At 43.2% G+C, this 13512-nt stretch overlaps 1 protein-coding gene across 3 annotated transcripts in view; it reads left to right on the top strand.

Moving 5' to 3' along the window:
• Nucleotides 1-13512, top strand: part of SGCD (sarcoglycan delta) — a 306084-nt gene that overhangs the window by 220067 nt on the left and 72505 nt on the right. For all 3 annotated transcript variants that reach the window (XM_058034848.1, XM_058034847.1, XM_058034849.1), the window contains one exon: nt 9948-10049. In XM_058034848.1, coding sequence (XP_057890831.1) covers nt 9948-10049 — 102 coding nt within the window. The remainder of the gene's footprint in view (nt 1-9947; nt 10050-13512) is intronic.

The raw sequence follows: 13512 nt of genomic DNA, 5'->3' as shown, positions 1-13512 counted from the left end.
GGGACTGGGCTGCAAGGGCTGCATCCTCCTCCTGTGCTGGTTTATTTATTTTCTTTGCAGAGGTCCCAGGGAGCAGAACCAGGGGCTTCTGCCAAAGCATGCAGACACCCAGTGGGGAATACAAGGTGTTGAAATTGCTCTGTGCTCGCCCTTGCTCATTCTGCCAGGCTGGAGGGGAGGCAGCATCACTTCTGACTCATGGGGGTGTTGCTGCTAGACTGTGCCCAGGAGCAGCATTTGGGCTGCAGGAATGCTCAAAGGTTCTTTGTGATCAAGGAAATCCAGATCTGAGACACTTAAACATTTATTTCAAAGGATTTTGTGATTTAAATAATCTTGGTTCTGCTGGAAAGGATTTTTAAAGCTGGTGAGGTGAGGTTTCATGCAGTGGGTAAATTAATTATTATGCAGGTTGTGAGTCACTGCATTTGTTTCTGCTGGTGTCATGTTTCAAAAAGGAGCAGAATGAGGAGGAAATGCTAATATCCCCAAAGAAGACATATTTCTGCAAGGAAGGGGCACACAGAGCTGTGCTCTCTAAAGGCAAAAGCACAGTGAGAGCAATAATTTCCCTGGGGCTTTAAAACCCTCTGTTTAAAGAAAGTATTTTAAAAAGCTGCTGTCTCTTGCTCTGTTGCCACTTGCTGATGCCAGCTGTATATTTTTGCATGTGATTTTTGGCTATTTCAGGTAACCACCTGACTTTCATACACATAATATTGTACTCCTGAATTCCAACAGAATCTCCTGGCATCTGGTAAAAGTCCCCTATGACTCAGTAAGCAGCCACTCAATAAATAATTTGAAATGAAAAGCATCCCACCCATGAGTTCTGGATTTTTAAAAAAAAGACAAAAACCTTTATTGCCTTTATTTTCCTCAGAAAGTAAACAGTGGGAAAATTATCTCACTGTTGCTTTGCAAATGTATAATCTACCATGATGATAATTTTGGGTTTTGCATCAGGAAATGCTGTCTTGCAGGAGGATTCTGGATTTGGGTTGGTGGCCAGCAAGTTCCTAGTCCCCATGCTGTTTAATCATCATTGATTTTAGCCTAGTAAACACTTCTGAATGTGCATTAGAAAGCTGTGGAGAAGACAAGGGGCATTAGGCATAATGCACCTTCTGGCAAGGAGGCAGAGGGATGCAGACTGCAGGGAGATGGGACAGGAGCTGGACTCTGAGTTATTGGCATTTGAAAGGTGCCAGAATTACCCTGTTGTTTCTCGTGAGCAGGATATTTATGGTTTCTGTGCTGCAGCACTGTCACACAACAGGGTGTGAGAGACAAGCCATGGCTGTGCTTCCCTTGGCAGTTTTCTCATTGGTGGATACCTGACTTTGTGCCTCAGTTTTCCCTTTGAGGGGAACCTGGTCTAGGGGGGGTTGAAATGAGAGGATCTTTAGGATCCCTTCCCACCCAAACCATTTTTATTTTATCAGTGATTTCCTCCTGCTGCTCCATGGCCAGGTGGGTGTAAAGGGATGGAGCATTTTGAAATCAATATCTGCACTCCACGGATCAGTTCTCATTCTTGCCCTCCATTCCTGGTGGTGAGGGGCCCTAAACATACTCATATATTTTCCTCTCTGAATAATTATTTACTGGCAATTGTTCAAAAAGCAGTGGAAGCAATATCCTTATTTCAGCCTCTCTGGGAGCAGCATTTTCAGTTCCCTCATTTCTTTGCCATCCCCAGAGCCTCTCTTGCTAAAAAAAAAAAAGTCATAGACACACTGTAGATAAGTCTGGAAGACAGTTTAAATTATTTTTCTGTATATTCTGATAGTGAAAGAGCAAAATAATATATTTTCTGTGACAAATAACAGCTATAAAAATTCATTGGTGGTTCTTTGGCCACGAGGGCAGTTTCTTAACCATGGGACTATGGATTCCTCTTAAAAAAGAGAATTTGATTTTAAAAGAAATTTCCTTTACCTACCTGTGTAAATAAATTGAATGTGCTCTATCTCCGATCTCTTATTGAAAGTATGAGACTTGATTAAAAAAAAATCATTAAGATAATCCCTGGAGTCACTCTATGTGGATATAGTTGGAATCACATTTTTAAAATACACTTTGTTTCACTATATCTGTTTATTGACTGGCAACCTGTTTGTTTTCTTTTCGAGTCCTGTTGCACTTTGAGTGCACTTTGCACTGAGCGCCAGGTTTATTGCAGAAATCTGAAGGCATCCAGAAAAGATTCCTAAGTCACCTTAGAGGGTGATTTCACCCACAGCAGTGGGTAAGAAGCACTCCAGGGATTGATTTGGGTTCTATTTGGACCCTTTTGCCATTTTCTCTCCTGACTGCAGAGGTAGCACGGGGTGATTATCTGCAGTGCAGGCTCATCAGTTGAATTCCTGAATCTGGCTGATTGGGAGGGGTCAGAAGCGATTAATTAATCAAAAAAATTATTGAAAATATTCTTCCCTGCCCACTCTGCTTTCACCTGGCTTCTGGAAATGCAGAGCAGGAGCAGGTAATGGTGGAGTAAATGAAGCAACTGGAAATATACATTCACGTCATGATTACCCCATTTGGAGGCTGGGGCTGCCATGGCAGGGAGTTTCTCACACAGGGTGGGGTTGGGAAGGTCAGTGCAGCTCCATCAGTGTCCCCACAGCCTGCAAATCCATCTGCTGGAATGGGATCATCTCATGTGCCCTGGGGATGGGACCTGGGACAGTGTCACAGCCCTGCTGGGTCTCCTCACCTGCGCTTTGAGCTCTCTTGGGTGCTGCTGTGAGGTTTGGATGGGATTAAACCACAGCATGTTTGCATGGGCCTCATTTCTCTGCCCAGACCTGGTGTTATGCTGTGATTAATGCCCCTGAGTTGTTCTGGCATGTTTCACATCAGACAAAAATGGCAAATAATTGTCCCCATTTCTGAGAGCTCACCTTCAGAAACGCTACAGCAGAGCTGCTGCTTTCCCCCTCACACTGCCAGCTTGGTGGGGGGAACTGCTAAATGCTGGATTAGTCAGAAAAACCTCACTTCAGAGTGTAAGGACAGAACACAAAAGGGATCCACTAAGATAAAGGAAAAAAAAAGAAACATTCCTTCTCTCTGGAAACTTCTTCCAGCACTATAAAGATGATGAGTCCAACCAGCCTTGGTGTAACTTGGAGCAGCATTGCCACAGAGGACTTTCTGTCCAAGATCTTTATAGTCTGAAAAAAGAAGTGTTTGTTCTGTTCTTCATGTGGTGATTGACAGATTAGCATAGTTAAGGAGCATTAGGCCATAATTTGTCAGAACTCTTTCTGCACCCTCTGCATCAGTGGGTTTCTGTGCTGATTTTATTATTAAATCACTGCATTAGAAGACTTCTTGTTCCTATGAGTATAAAAATCTTTTTCTCCCACTTCTGAGTGAGCACAAATTTGTGCAGGATGGGACTTTTCCCTTTTAGTTAGCATAATTATGGTAATGAGCTGGACTAAAAAAGATGGAGAATTCCAGGGACACGTTTGGGATGTATGTTGATGGTAAGATGTGAAACCTCACTGTTTGTCTTGGAGAAAAAAAGCAGAAAAGTGCTCAAGAGAGCGTGGCTCATTTTACAATGCTTCAGTGCCAAAGTGCTCTGTAACAAGGAGCTGGAGGGGTGAAAGCCAAGTTTCCATCTTTTCCCTGCTGTACCAGTGGAAAGGGAAATTATAACCCTAGAGGGAAATTCTGCATATGATGGCTGAGTTGTAGTAACAATGCTGGGATTCATAATCATTTCTCCAGAAGGTCTGCTAATCTTTTTCCCTGCAAAATGTACTCTCAGATGGGGTGGCTTAATTCATCGAAATCCTGCTTTTGTGGTGCCACACCTGACCATATTTTGAATAAATTCACTTTGCTTTGGAAAGAAATACCTCCTGCCTAGAGTAATTCCAGCGCTATGCAGTAAATCCAGAGCTGAGCTTTCTTCAGCTCTGGCTGAAGGATTTGTTTAGAAATTGTTCCAGCACTAGTTTGGAATTGTTTCAAGGGATGAGATTTAGTTGCTTTGGTTGGTTGTAACTTACTTGAAACAGTAATTGGAAAACCACATTTGAGCCTGTTCTTCCTGTTCATTAAGACTTTTCTCCTGAACTTCCACTACAGCAAATTCATCAAATTCATTTATTTATTTTCCCTTCCACATGAGCTTCATGGGGCTCTCTGAGTATCTTTGGTCATGAATGGTGTTGGCTCTGGGGAGCACCCGGACAGTGTGGGAGGAGCAGACAGAGGAGAAGGGTGCTGTGGGGATGTGCACGTGGAAATCATCCCTAATGCCCTCAAAACAATGTGAGTCTGATGGGAATGGAGCCAAGATGTTCTGCATCAAATCTCATTGCTGTGGCTGGGTTGTGCTCTCAGTTCTTGTGCTCTTCTTGTTGTTTTCTGCCTCTGTTTCTGCAGTCATGCAGAGGAGCTCACAAAACCAGGAGTTACCATGGGAAAGGAAAGGCTCTGGGCCTTGCAAGGGCTTTGTTTGGGCTGAGTTTTACATTGACCATCATGGTGAGCAGGCAATTCCCTCCGCTTGCACAAAATTCCTTCCCAAGCTCAAAAACCATCTGGATTTCCTGTAGCTGTCACAAATAACTTCACACCCATGGAAGGAGCTGAAAGTGCCTACACAGCTCACACTACTTCAACATCAGCTTGCAGAGGTCTTTTTCCAGTGGGTGACTCCCACAGCTGCTCTGTGTTCATTCCCATCCGTGTCTCCTGTGACTGATGGCTGCAGCACCAGAGATCATTTAGAGCTGTCACCTCCCAGGCTGTCAGGAGGTTCTGGATGGAGCCTTCTGCGGGGAGCACTGAGTTAGCTGATTGCTGCTCTTGCTGCTTCTGTAATGTTGTTTTAGCTGCAGGATTTTAGCTGTGCTTCCCCAGTGTCTCATTCCTTCCCTGGAGCAGGATAAGCTCTGTCCCACAGTGATCCAAGGCTTGGGGTCACCTTCCTTCACCCCCTGAAGTCTCAGCTCAGTTTTCCTGCCCTGTGCCTGTCACCTTTAGAGGCAAATGCTACCAGCAAGGCATCAGACAGGGACATCTGAGGTCAGGAAGCAGAAGAAGAGGGAGGGAGGTGATGGCAGTGATGGACATGGGACCTCACAGTGCAATTCACAGCATAATCCTGGATCTGTGCACAGGGATGTGGTCATTTGTGCTGTGTGATTCTACATTGCCTTGGTTTTCTCTGCTGACCACACAAACTGTCTCAAAGCAAGGTCTTATGCCAGAGGAAGAAGTTTTCACACATTATCTCCTTACCTGTGTTGCTCTGGACCAAGCTGTATAACCAGATTTCATTTTATACGACTGATGCTGCTGGTAGGTGTCTTCCATAGGAAAATATTGCTGCTGATCCACAGCTGGATACTGGGATCCTTATTAAGATGATGAATTAGCTGAAGAAAATGAGGAGAAGGAGGGAGAGCAGATGCAATTAGAACAAGTTTGAGGCTGTGAAGAGCTGGCAATGATGTGTTTTGTACCTGGAATCTGGAAACATTTAATATCATGTCTGAGAGAAAAGGACAGTACAGATATCCTCCCAGGAGGGAGAAAAAAAAAAAAACGAGGTCACTTGCTTTTGCTGAGGGTTTTTTTTCCTAACTTAGGATGTATTGAGCTGTGTAATAACTTGCACATATCTGGAAGCAATGCAGAGCACAGCAATCAATAATACAAGCAACAATAATCAGGTGTTTCAGCCATCTGACACAAGCAGTCTCCAAAGATAATTCTCTCCCACAGGACATTGCTGAACATAACTTCAGTTTATTCCTAGCAAAAAAAAATTAAATGCTTACCTGCTGTGCAGAGACAAACCTTGGCAACCATTCTCCTCCTGAAAACTGGAAAGGGATGGAGGTGCAGGGAAAACCAGTGGGAAACAACCACTGGAGCTGGTGGCGGCCAGGAGAGCTGGAGCAATCTGTCACCAGTGTCCTTAAAATCCTTAGAAAGACCTCAATAAAGAGGAAATCTGTTCAGCAGTGCCAGGAGAGCAGAGGGAAGCACAGAAGAGTTTGAGGCTGCGTTTTGTGTTTGTCAAGGACAGAGGATCCTGGCCCAAGGGACACAGGGAATGTGTGCCACTGTCACCTTGGCTCTTGAGCAGGTTAAGCTGCAGCGTGAGCCCAGCCTGGTCTCATAAAGCTGCCCATGAATGAGACAGCGATGGAAATTCCCCCTGCCCCTGTGTGGCATCAACCCAGGTCTGTGCAGCCAGAACCAATCCCAGGTATTTATTGTGGAGTTAGAGAAAAGTTTGGGTTGGGAGGGACCTTAAAAACCATTGTGTTCCTCCCCCTGCCCTGTGCAGAGACATCTCCTGCTATCCCAGGTGGCTCCAAGCCAAATCCACCCTGGCCTGGACCTTTTTCAGGGATGGGGCAGCCACAGCTTCTCTGGGCACCCTGTGCCAGGGCATCACCCTCCTTCCCACTCAGGGAAGAATTTCTTTCTAATATCTCATCTGAACCTACTCTCAGTTTAAGCCTTTATCACAGCAGTTAAATGTCTCTGGTTAGGGTGGCTGTTTTTTTCTTATTCTGTTAGCTGGATCTTCCTGCTACCAGCCTTGCCATTAAAAAAGTAAAATTAAAGTAACCCAAATCGTTAAAAAGTAAAACAAATATAAACTGGACTTTAGCCACTTGTGTGGTCACATTGCCAAGCAAAGGCAGAGAGGAGCTTTGGTGATCAGACACCATCAATGCTGAGCTCTTCCCCTAACAGCAATACCATCATTCTTAATTGGCTGTAAAAATTAGATGCTTCTCAAGCTACTAAAATCCAAAATTCCTTTCTCATCCAGCATCACCAAAATGACATTTATGTTATTCAGGATTGCTATCCCCTTTCAACTCAGAGCAGTCAGCAAGAGCACATAAATTTTTATGCCTGTCCAGTACAAGGCACTGCATAAAAAGAGAGAGGGCATAAATGATGTAATCGATGTGAGAGTTTTTGCCATGGCCTCCCAAAAAGCAGAAAAATTCACTGCAGGTGGCGAAGGAGGAACTCTGTGCCTCCTGTTTGGAGCTTCCCTCCTGGGAGCTCCCACAAACCAGGCTTGCACTATAAAGTCATTCACTCTGCTGAAGAGTCTATTAGTAAAAAGGAGAGAAACAATGATTTTCAGATGGCAGAGTATGAAATAATCAATACTTCTCCTTATTCACAAGCAGAAGAGTGGCAGATAAGGATATATACCAGTCACAGACACAATGTTTAATAAAACATCTTGGTCTTTGTCACTCTAGGCAGTTTTCTGCCACATTTTATAGGTCACAGTCCATGAAATTTCATAGGAACTTTCATATCTATTCTCTGTAGCAGAATATGACATTTATTTGTTATTAAACCATATAATTTAGGGAGGATGAAGATACTTTATCCAAAACAACATGTGAAGTAGTCTTTCCAACAATGATTTCTCTCTAATGTATCTGTATTTTGGGACCTCTGTATAGTCCTGTGAGCTTCTTATTTTTTTTAATGGGACATAATAGAGGAATATAATTTTACAGGAACTGTATGATAAGTGGCCAAGATATTTGTTAAACTCAGGGCACAACCTTTGCTTGTTTTTTCACCTGCTGAGCCAGACTGTCACCACAAAAACCTGTCAGCTTTAATCATGAGAAACATGAGCAGTGGGGAGTTAATCGTGGTAAGTCAGTGCTAAGCATTGATCCACTCCCAAACACCTGCAAGTCAGGAGAGGATTTGGGGTGGGCACAGCTTTTATTGCTTCTGGCAGATGCAGGAGGAGGGAAAGGTGAGTGGTGTGGAGCTTGAGAAGGATCTAAGATTGAGAAGAAGGCATGGGGAAATGCCTCTTTCTCTCCAGTCCAGTGGGTTTGTAAGAGGATTCACCAACTTTGATTAATCAAACGTGTCCTTGATGTTTTGGCTGTAGCGTATTGTCCCATAGGCCTGATACCTCTTTTGGGATGTGCAAGACCTGCTGGCTGTCAGCTAAACTCCCCTTATGTACATTTTTTATATGTAAAAATCCTTTGGACCACACTTGGGAGACAGAGGGTGAAGGACAGAAAGAGAAACACACAAGAGAAGAGCAGAGTGGGATTCTGGATCTGTGTCATTACAACAGAACAGGGTTGTGAGTCATCGAAATTGCTGGTTTGCCACAGCTTCAGTGGTGGCTTGAAAAGTCCCTTTTTATCCCTAGGTCCACATTCTGGAAAAGTATTGCCCCATTCAGCTGAGGAGGCAGCCCTGGAGGGGTCAGCACTGCATGTCCACAGAGCTGGTCCCTCTTGCAGCTGGCTGGGGCACACAGCAGCTTGCCTGACCTGCAACTTTCCTTATTAAAACCAGAGAAGACACTGCTGTGTGAAAGCCCTCAGGGCTTGTAACCTTACTGAGATAATCTATTTTAGGGAAAAAAAAAAAAAACCTGTAGAGATTTTTTAGCAGCCCAGACCGTGTGAGGGTCTGTAGATAGCTGTAATAATTCCTGCTCGCTCAAATCGCAAAGCACACTGCTATCAAAATTTAATCTGGGCTTTTTGGTGAATAATCATATTTCACTCATTTTCCTCCACACTGCTGCTTGAGATAAATGAACCCCTTCTGTGCCACCACCAAACCAGAATTCATAGGCCAATATTTTACACCTGGGGCCAACAAATGTGGGGAGTGGCATTTTATGACCCATCTCAGTAGCATTTCCAGCATCTGTCTCTCAAATTCGCTCACAGCCTTGAGTTCAAAATGAGATGACAGCGGTCACTTTATCAACCAGCATCACCTTTGTTCATGAGACACCAGGGTCTGGCAAGAGCAGTCTTAACTTGGCAGGGAACTACCTGGGAATGGCTCTTGTTGGAACAGGAGAAGCTCTGGCAGGTGACCAGTGCTGCTGCTGAGCCGTGCGAGGTCGCTGATTTTCATCCCTCCACATTCAGGCCTTTGGCAGCAGTTCATGGAAATGTGTCTAGGTTAGATCTCCTCTCTCTTGGAGAGACTCTGATTCCTCATCTGGGGCTGGAGGTGCTCTCATAGTGGGAGGAAGAGGAAGCAGACAGGTGGGGTTTCATTTATGTGGATTGGGAAGCATGCTAGGTGTATATCCAAGTACACGTGGTTTTCCTGGATTTTCCTGGTCTCCTCTTATGTTCTTATGCCTTCTACCCAAGTATTCCCCTTTCCTACAAAATCCCCAAAACAGCTGTGAGTTAGGCATGGAGGTGCTAGTTTTACTCTTACTTATTCCTGGTGATTTCAGTCAGTTTTTTGCTAAAAGGTATTCTTCAAACCATCTTTTTCTCAGAACAAAACAGTTTACCTCAGTCCTTGCAAACTTTGACAATCGCTGTGAATCTTGAAAATAATACCTTACATTTGATGTGGTTTTGATTATAAATGTACCTGTGCAATTTCCTACTCACACTGTTTCTTGCACACCCTTCCTAAGCACTTACAGCCTAAGTGAAGCTAAATCCCTCATCTTAATAAAAATTAGAACTTTCATGTGTCAGAGGTGAAATATATTTTGGTACAGTTCTCTGTTTGAGTGTATCTGTACAGATATTAATCAGACAATCTTTACAGGGATTTATCTGAATGAGCAGGTATATTATTATATTATAAAGGCAGGCAGTGAATATTACAGTGAATAGTTTCCTGTTAACACAGAGCATCACTGCCTCTCTGTGAGTAGAGAATGACTTAGCTTAAAGGAACATCTTTCATCTGTGTAAATGGTTTACTGGGGGGCATTGCAGATAGTTCTGAATAGATTTTTTTTTCTCCGCAGAAACTGAGCTACAAGCATAACACAAGTAATTGCATTCTCTAGTGCCTCCCAGTGCTATACATGTTATCTTCAATGGGAAAAATCAGCTATTGGCAGCCTGGTGAATTTAGTAATTTCAACTAATAGGGTTGTTTCTTTTTTGCCTGTCTTTCAGGATGGAATGGGGAACCTGAGGATCACAGAAAAGGGTCTGAAGCTTGAAGGAGATTCAGAATTCTTGAAACCTCTCTACGCCAAAGAAATCCGATCAAGACCAGTAAGTTTGGGAAAGGAATAAGTTTGTTTCTGTAGCCCTTACAGAAAGAAGCCATGATGGGGCAGGGTTGATGTGGCTACTGGATAAATTGCTTTAGCCATTGGCCTCTCTGTACAGGTACAGTTTGGGGAGTGAGGCTTTGAGGGCTTCATCCAGACACTGCATCCTCTAGGCCGTTCCACAGTTGACACCCGTGGCTCTGGTTTGTGTAAGCCACAGTTAAAACTCTTCAGGACCTCTGAAGTTTCACACTGTCTTTGCTTTCTTTATCCTAAAACATCCTCAGCTGGAGGAGCTGTTCTTTCTGAGGCAGAGGGATGGCTGGTAGCTCTGAAATCAGCTCACTTTAAACAGTTACAGCTTACCTGGATAGCAGAGAGGTGCTGCCTTGGCACAAGGGCCTGATCTGATGTTCATTAGCACATTGAACCCGTATTGTGTCCTCAGTCCTATTCCATGCTGGTTTAAAAATATGTGTAGTTAAAATTCAATGCTGCTAAGAGTGACTGCTTGACAGAAGTGGCAAGAATGTTAACTACTGGAAATGAGAAAGAACCCAAGTGTGATTGAAATAACATTTTCATAGCAGCACTTTGTTGGCTGTTGGTGACTTTTGGTCTTTCTAATGCAATCCTGTATGTCCTGAGCAGCCTTAAAATAACTGAAACAATTACAGAGTTTCCAGGATCTGTGTCAGAAGATATCATCTGTCTTGTTTCCTGATCTAAAGTGTTAATTTGAGTCAGATACCAACCTTCCCTTTTGATAACAACGGCAGATAGCTAATTAAATAAACTTAACATCCTTTTATCTTAGCATTTCAGTGCTCTTGTAGAAATTGGAACTTGGAACATAATGAACAAAACAGCCAATACCATACCCCATTTAATTATTGAAGGTTGTAACCTCTGTAAGATGGCTAGGAATTCATTTGAACAAGCATAATGATTCAGGAAGAAAACTTAATAAGAAAACCTTCATATCTATAAATGCTTTCAGCCCTGAATTAAAACAGAACCTGTAAAACCTTCCATGTCATTCACCTTTTAATATAAAATATGTGGGAACCAGGTGCAGCAGTTGGTTTGATAAATAGGCTGACAAATCACTACCTACATTTCTTTTTCTCTAGTTACATTGATGAAAATAACATTTGATTGCTGAGAGAAGTGAGAACTACTTCTTGCTACTGGGGAGTTTACTGTTTTCATATTATCATATTGATCTACATTTTAATACATCCGGGGGTACAAAAGGTGTCCCTTTCCTGGGGCTGTGGGCGTAATTTCCACACACCATTGACAGATTACTGAGCGCCAGGAACAAGAAGTGTAAGGTGGGGCCTGTGTGTGTTCCTTGCTTTATCCCCCTCCCAGGGTTATTTTTGCTGTTAGCTGGAGGAGGGTGTAGCTGCCAGCCAGAAGCTCTGATCTGCAGGCTGGGGAGCCGCAGCATCCCTGCTGCCCTCAGCAGATGAGTCCTGCAAACTGTGTCAACCACAGAGTTACACAGACCATGCACATTGTTCCTCTGACTTCTGCAATAAACTGGAATAGCCTCTGCTGGATTTTAGGTTGCTTGTGGTAGCCCTGGAATTATTTTTGGGCTGGGGGCAACAGCAGAGATCTTGGTGCATTCAGACAACTTCTGCTTTCCTGTGCTGTGTGTGAATTTGGCCTCTTGAAAGCAGATGAAAGGATTGCAGTTGACCAAAGGTTTATAGTTACAGAATATTTGAAAATATTGTTAAATAATCAACACTCAATCTTTTTAAAGAGCAGTAGTATGATCCAGTGTTGTCTTGGAGGGAAGCGTGGTAGCAGTTCCTGAACCTGATGAATATTGTTAAAATGAAGTGCCAAACTCAGAGCTCAGTAACAGATGAACATCCATACTAATGCTAGAGTGAACTTCTCTGGGTTTTCAGGAGTGCATAATGCAGCTTTAAATATGTGAAGAGTAACAGAAACAAATCTGACAAATAACATAGTAAAGAGCATCCCAGAAATAATCTGACATCTACAATTTTTCATATGCTTAATTAAACAACCTAAGAGTTGTGTACAGTAATAAATAATGGTTTCATATAAACTCCAAAGACTTTTAGATGATGGTTATTTATAGAAGAATTAATTTATTTTTCTTTATAAACTCAACAAATTTAACTTCAGTATTGTTCTGTGTAGTGGGTGAAGGAGCATTGCTGCTGCCTGGAAAGGGCCGGGAAAAATCACTTTTTCTGTAAGTGGCTGCAGTTCCATGAGCTCTGTGCCCTGGGTTTTCCCACTCTTGTGTCTCTGTGGTGCTGCAGAGCTGCACACAGAGCTGGGAAACCCCTGCCAAAATATTTCCAAAATGAGAATTGTGATTATTCTTGAAAGCCTGACTTTGTCACTGGTGCCTCTTCTCTGCTGCATCTCTTGAATCCCAGGAAGTTGGTAATTAAAATTAAACACAGACTTGCTTTCCTAGGAACTCTACCTTCTGTTTTAATGATAGTTTTGGATTTCCACTTAAAAGTGGATTTCTTTTTTTCAAATTGATTTGGCTGGAAGGGAGGATCAAGAGTTAGAGAGGAGGAAAAGCCCTCCAATGTCATCCCTAGGGACTGCTGGGTGGGCAGCTCTGAGCTTCTGTAGTTTGTGCCTTGAGGAGCCCTGCTGGGTCCTGCTCCCTTCGTCACCTGAACAGGCAGAGGAGCTGCACTGAGATGCGCTTCTCATCCCAACTGAAATTCCAGATTTTAGCAGAAGGATTGGATGGATGTGGTTTGGACCCAGGCAGAGAAATCACTGACATGAACTGACCTTAAACCTGCTGCCATCCGGTTTCTCTCTGCATCTGACACCCCTAAGATTTGCTGTCTTTTTCCCTCACCACTCAAGAGTGACCCCCCAAATCCTTTCTGGCTTTATAGAGAGAAGAGGATCTCTGTTCCTGCTGTTTTCCATCCTAGTCCTGCCTCAGTAGTACTGGATTTGTAGTATGGGTTGGGAACCTGTTTTCAGGCATCAGAGCTTGCAAAAAAATGTAACCTTGCCATTTTACAAGCCTAAAGTTTATCTGGAGGTCAATGAGTGGGTGGTAGCAGTGTTTGCACCTTTGTAGCCTTCTTTTAAAGAAAGGAGATGGATGTGTTCCCTTTTCCCAGAGGGTTCAGAGCATCCTGAACTCCCAGCTGAACATATTGCACACTGAGCAGTGTTTTTGCCTTGCATGGAACATGAGCATCTTGCTGCCTTTAATTAAGAAGATAGCTGGACCATGAAGTATTGCCTGTGTAAATAAAAGTGATTTGTACTTAGTCAAGGAGCTACATTAGGAATTCTCACATTTCTTTACTTGCAGATAAATTATGAAGATTATTAAAAATTGGAAGGGTCATCTATAAACCCATCTGTAGCTCAGCTGCACTGTCACTCTCAAAATGTAGCTGTCTTTCTAACTGTTGTAATTTATTGTG

The sequence above is a fragment of the Melospiza georgiana genome, chromosome 15, assembly GCF_028018845.1.
Source record: "Melospiza georgiana isolate bMelGeo1 chromosome 15, bMelGeo1.pri, whole genome shotgun sequence".
In the NCBI taxonomy this organism is placed as follows: Eukaryota; Metazoa; Chordata; class Aves; order Passeriformes; family Passerellidae; genus Melospiza; species Melospiza georgiana.
Note: the sequence above shows the minus strand (reverse complement) of the source record. Positions and strands in the feature narration are given on the sequence as shown.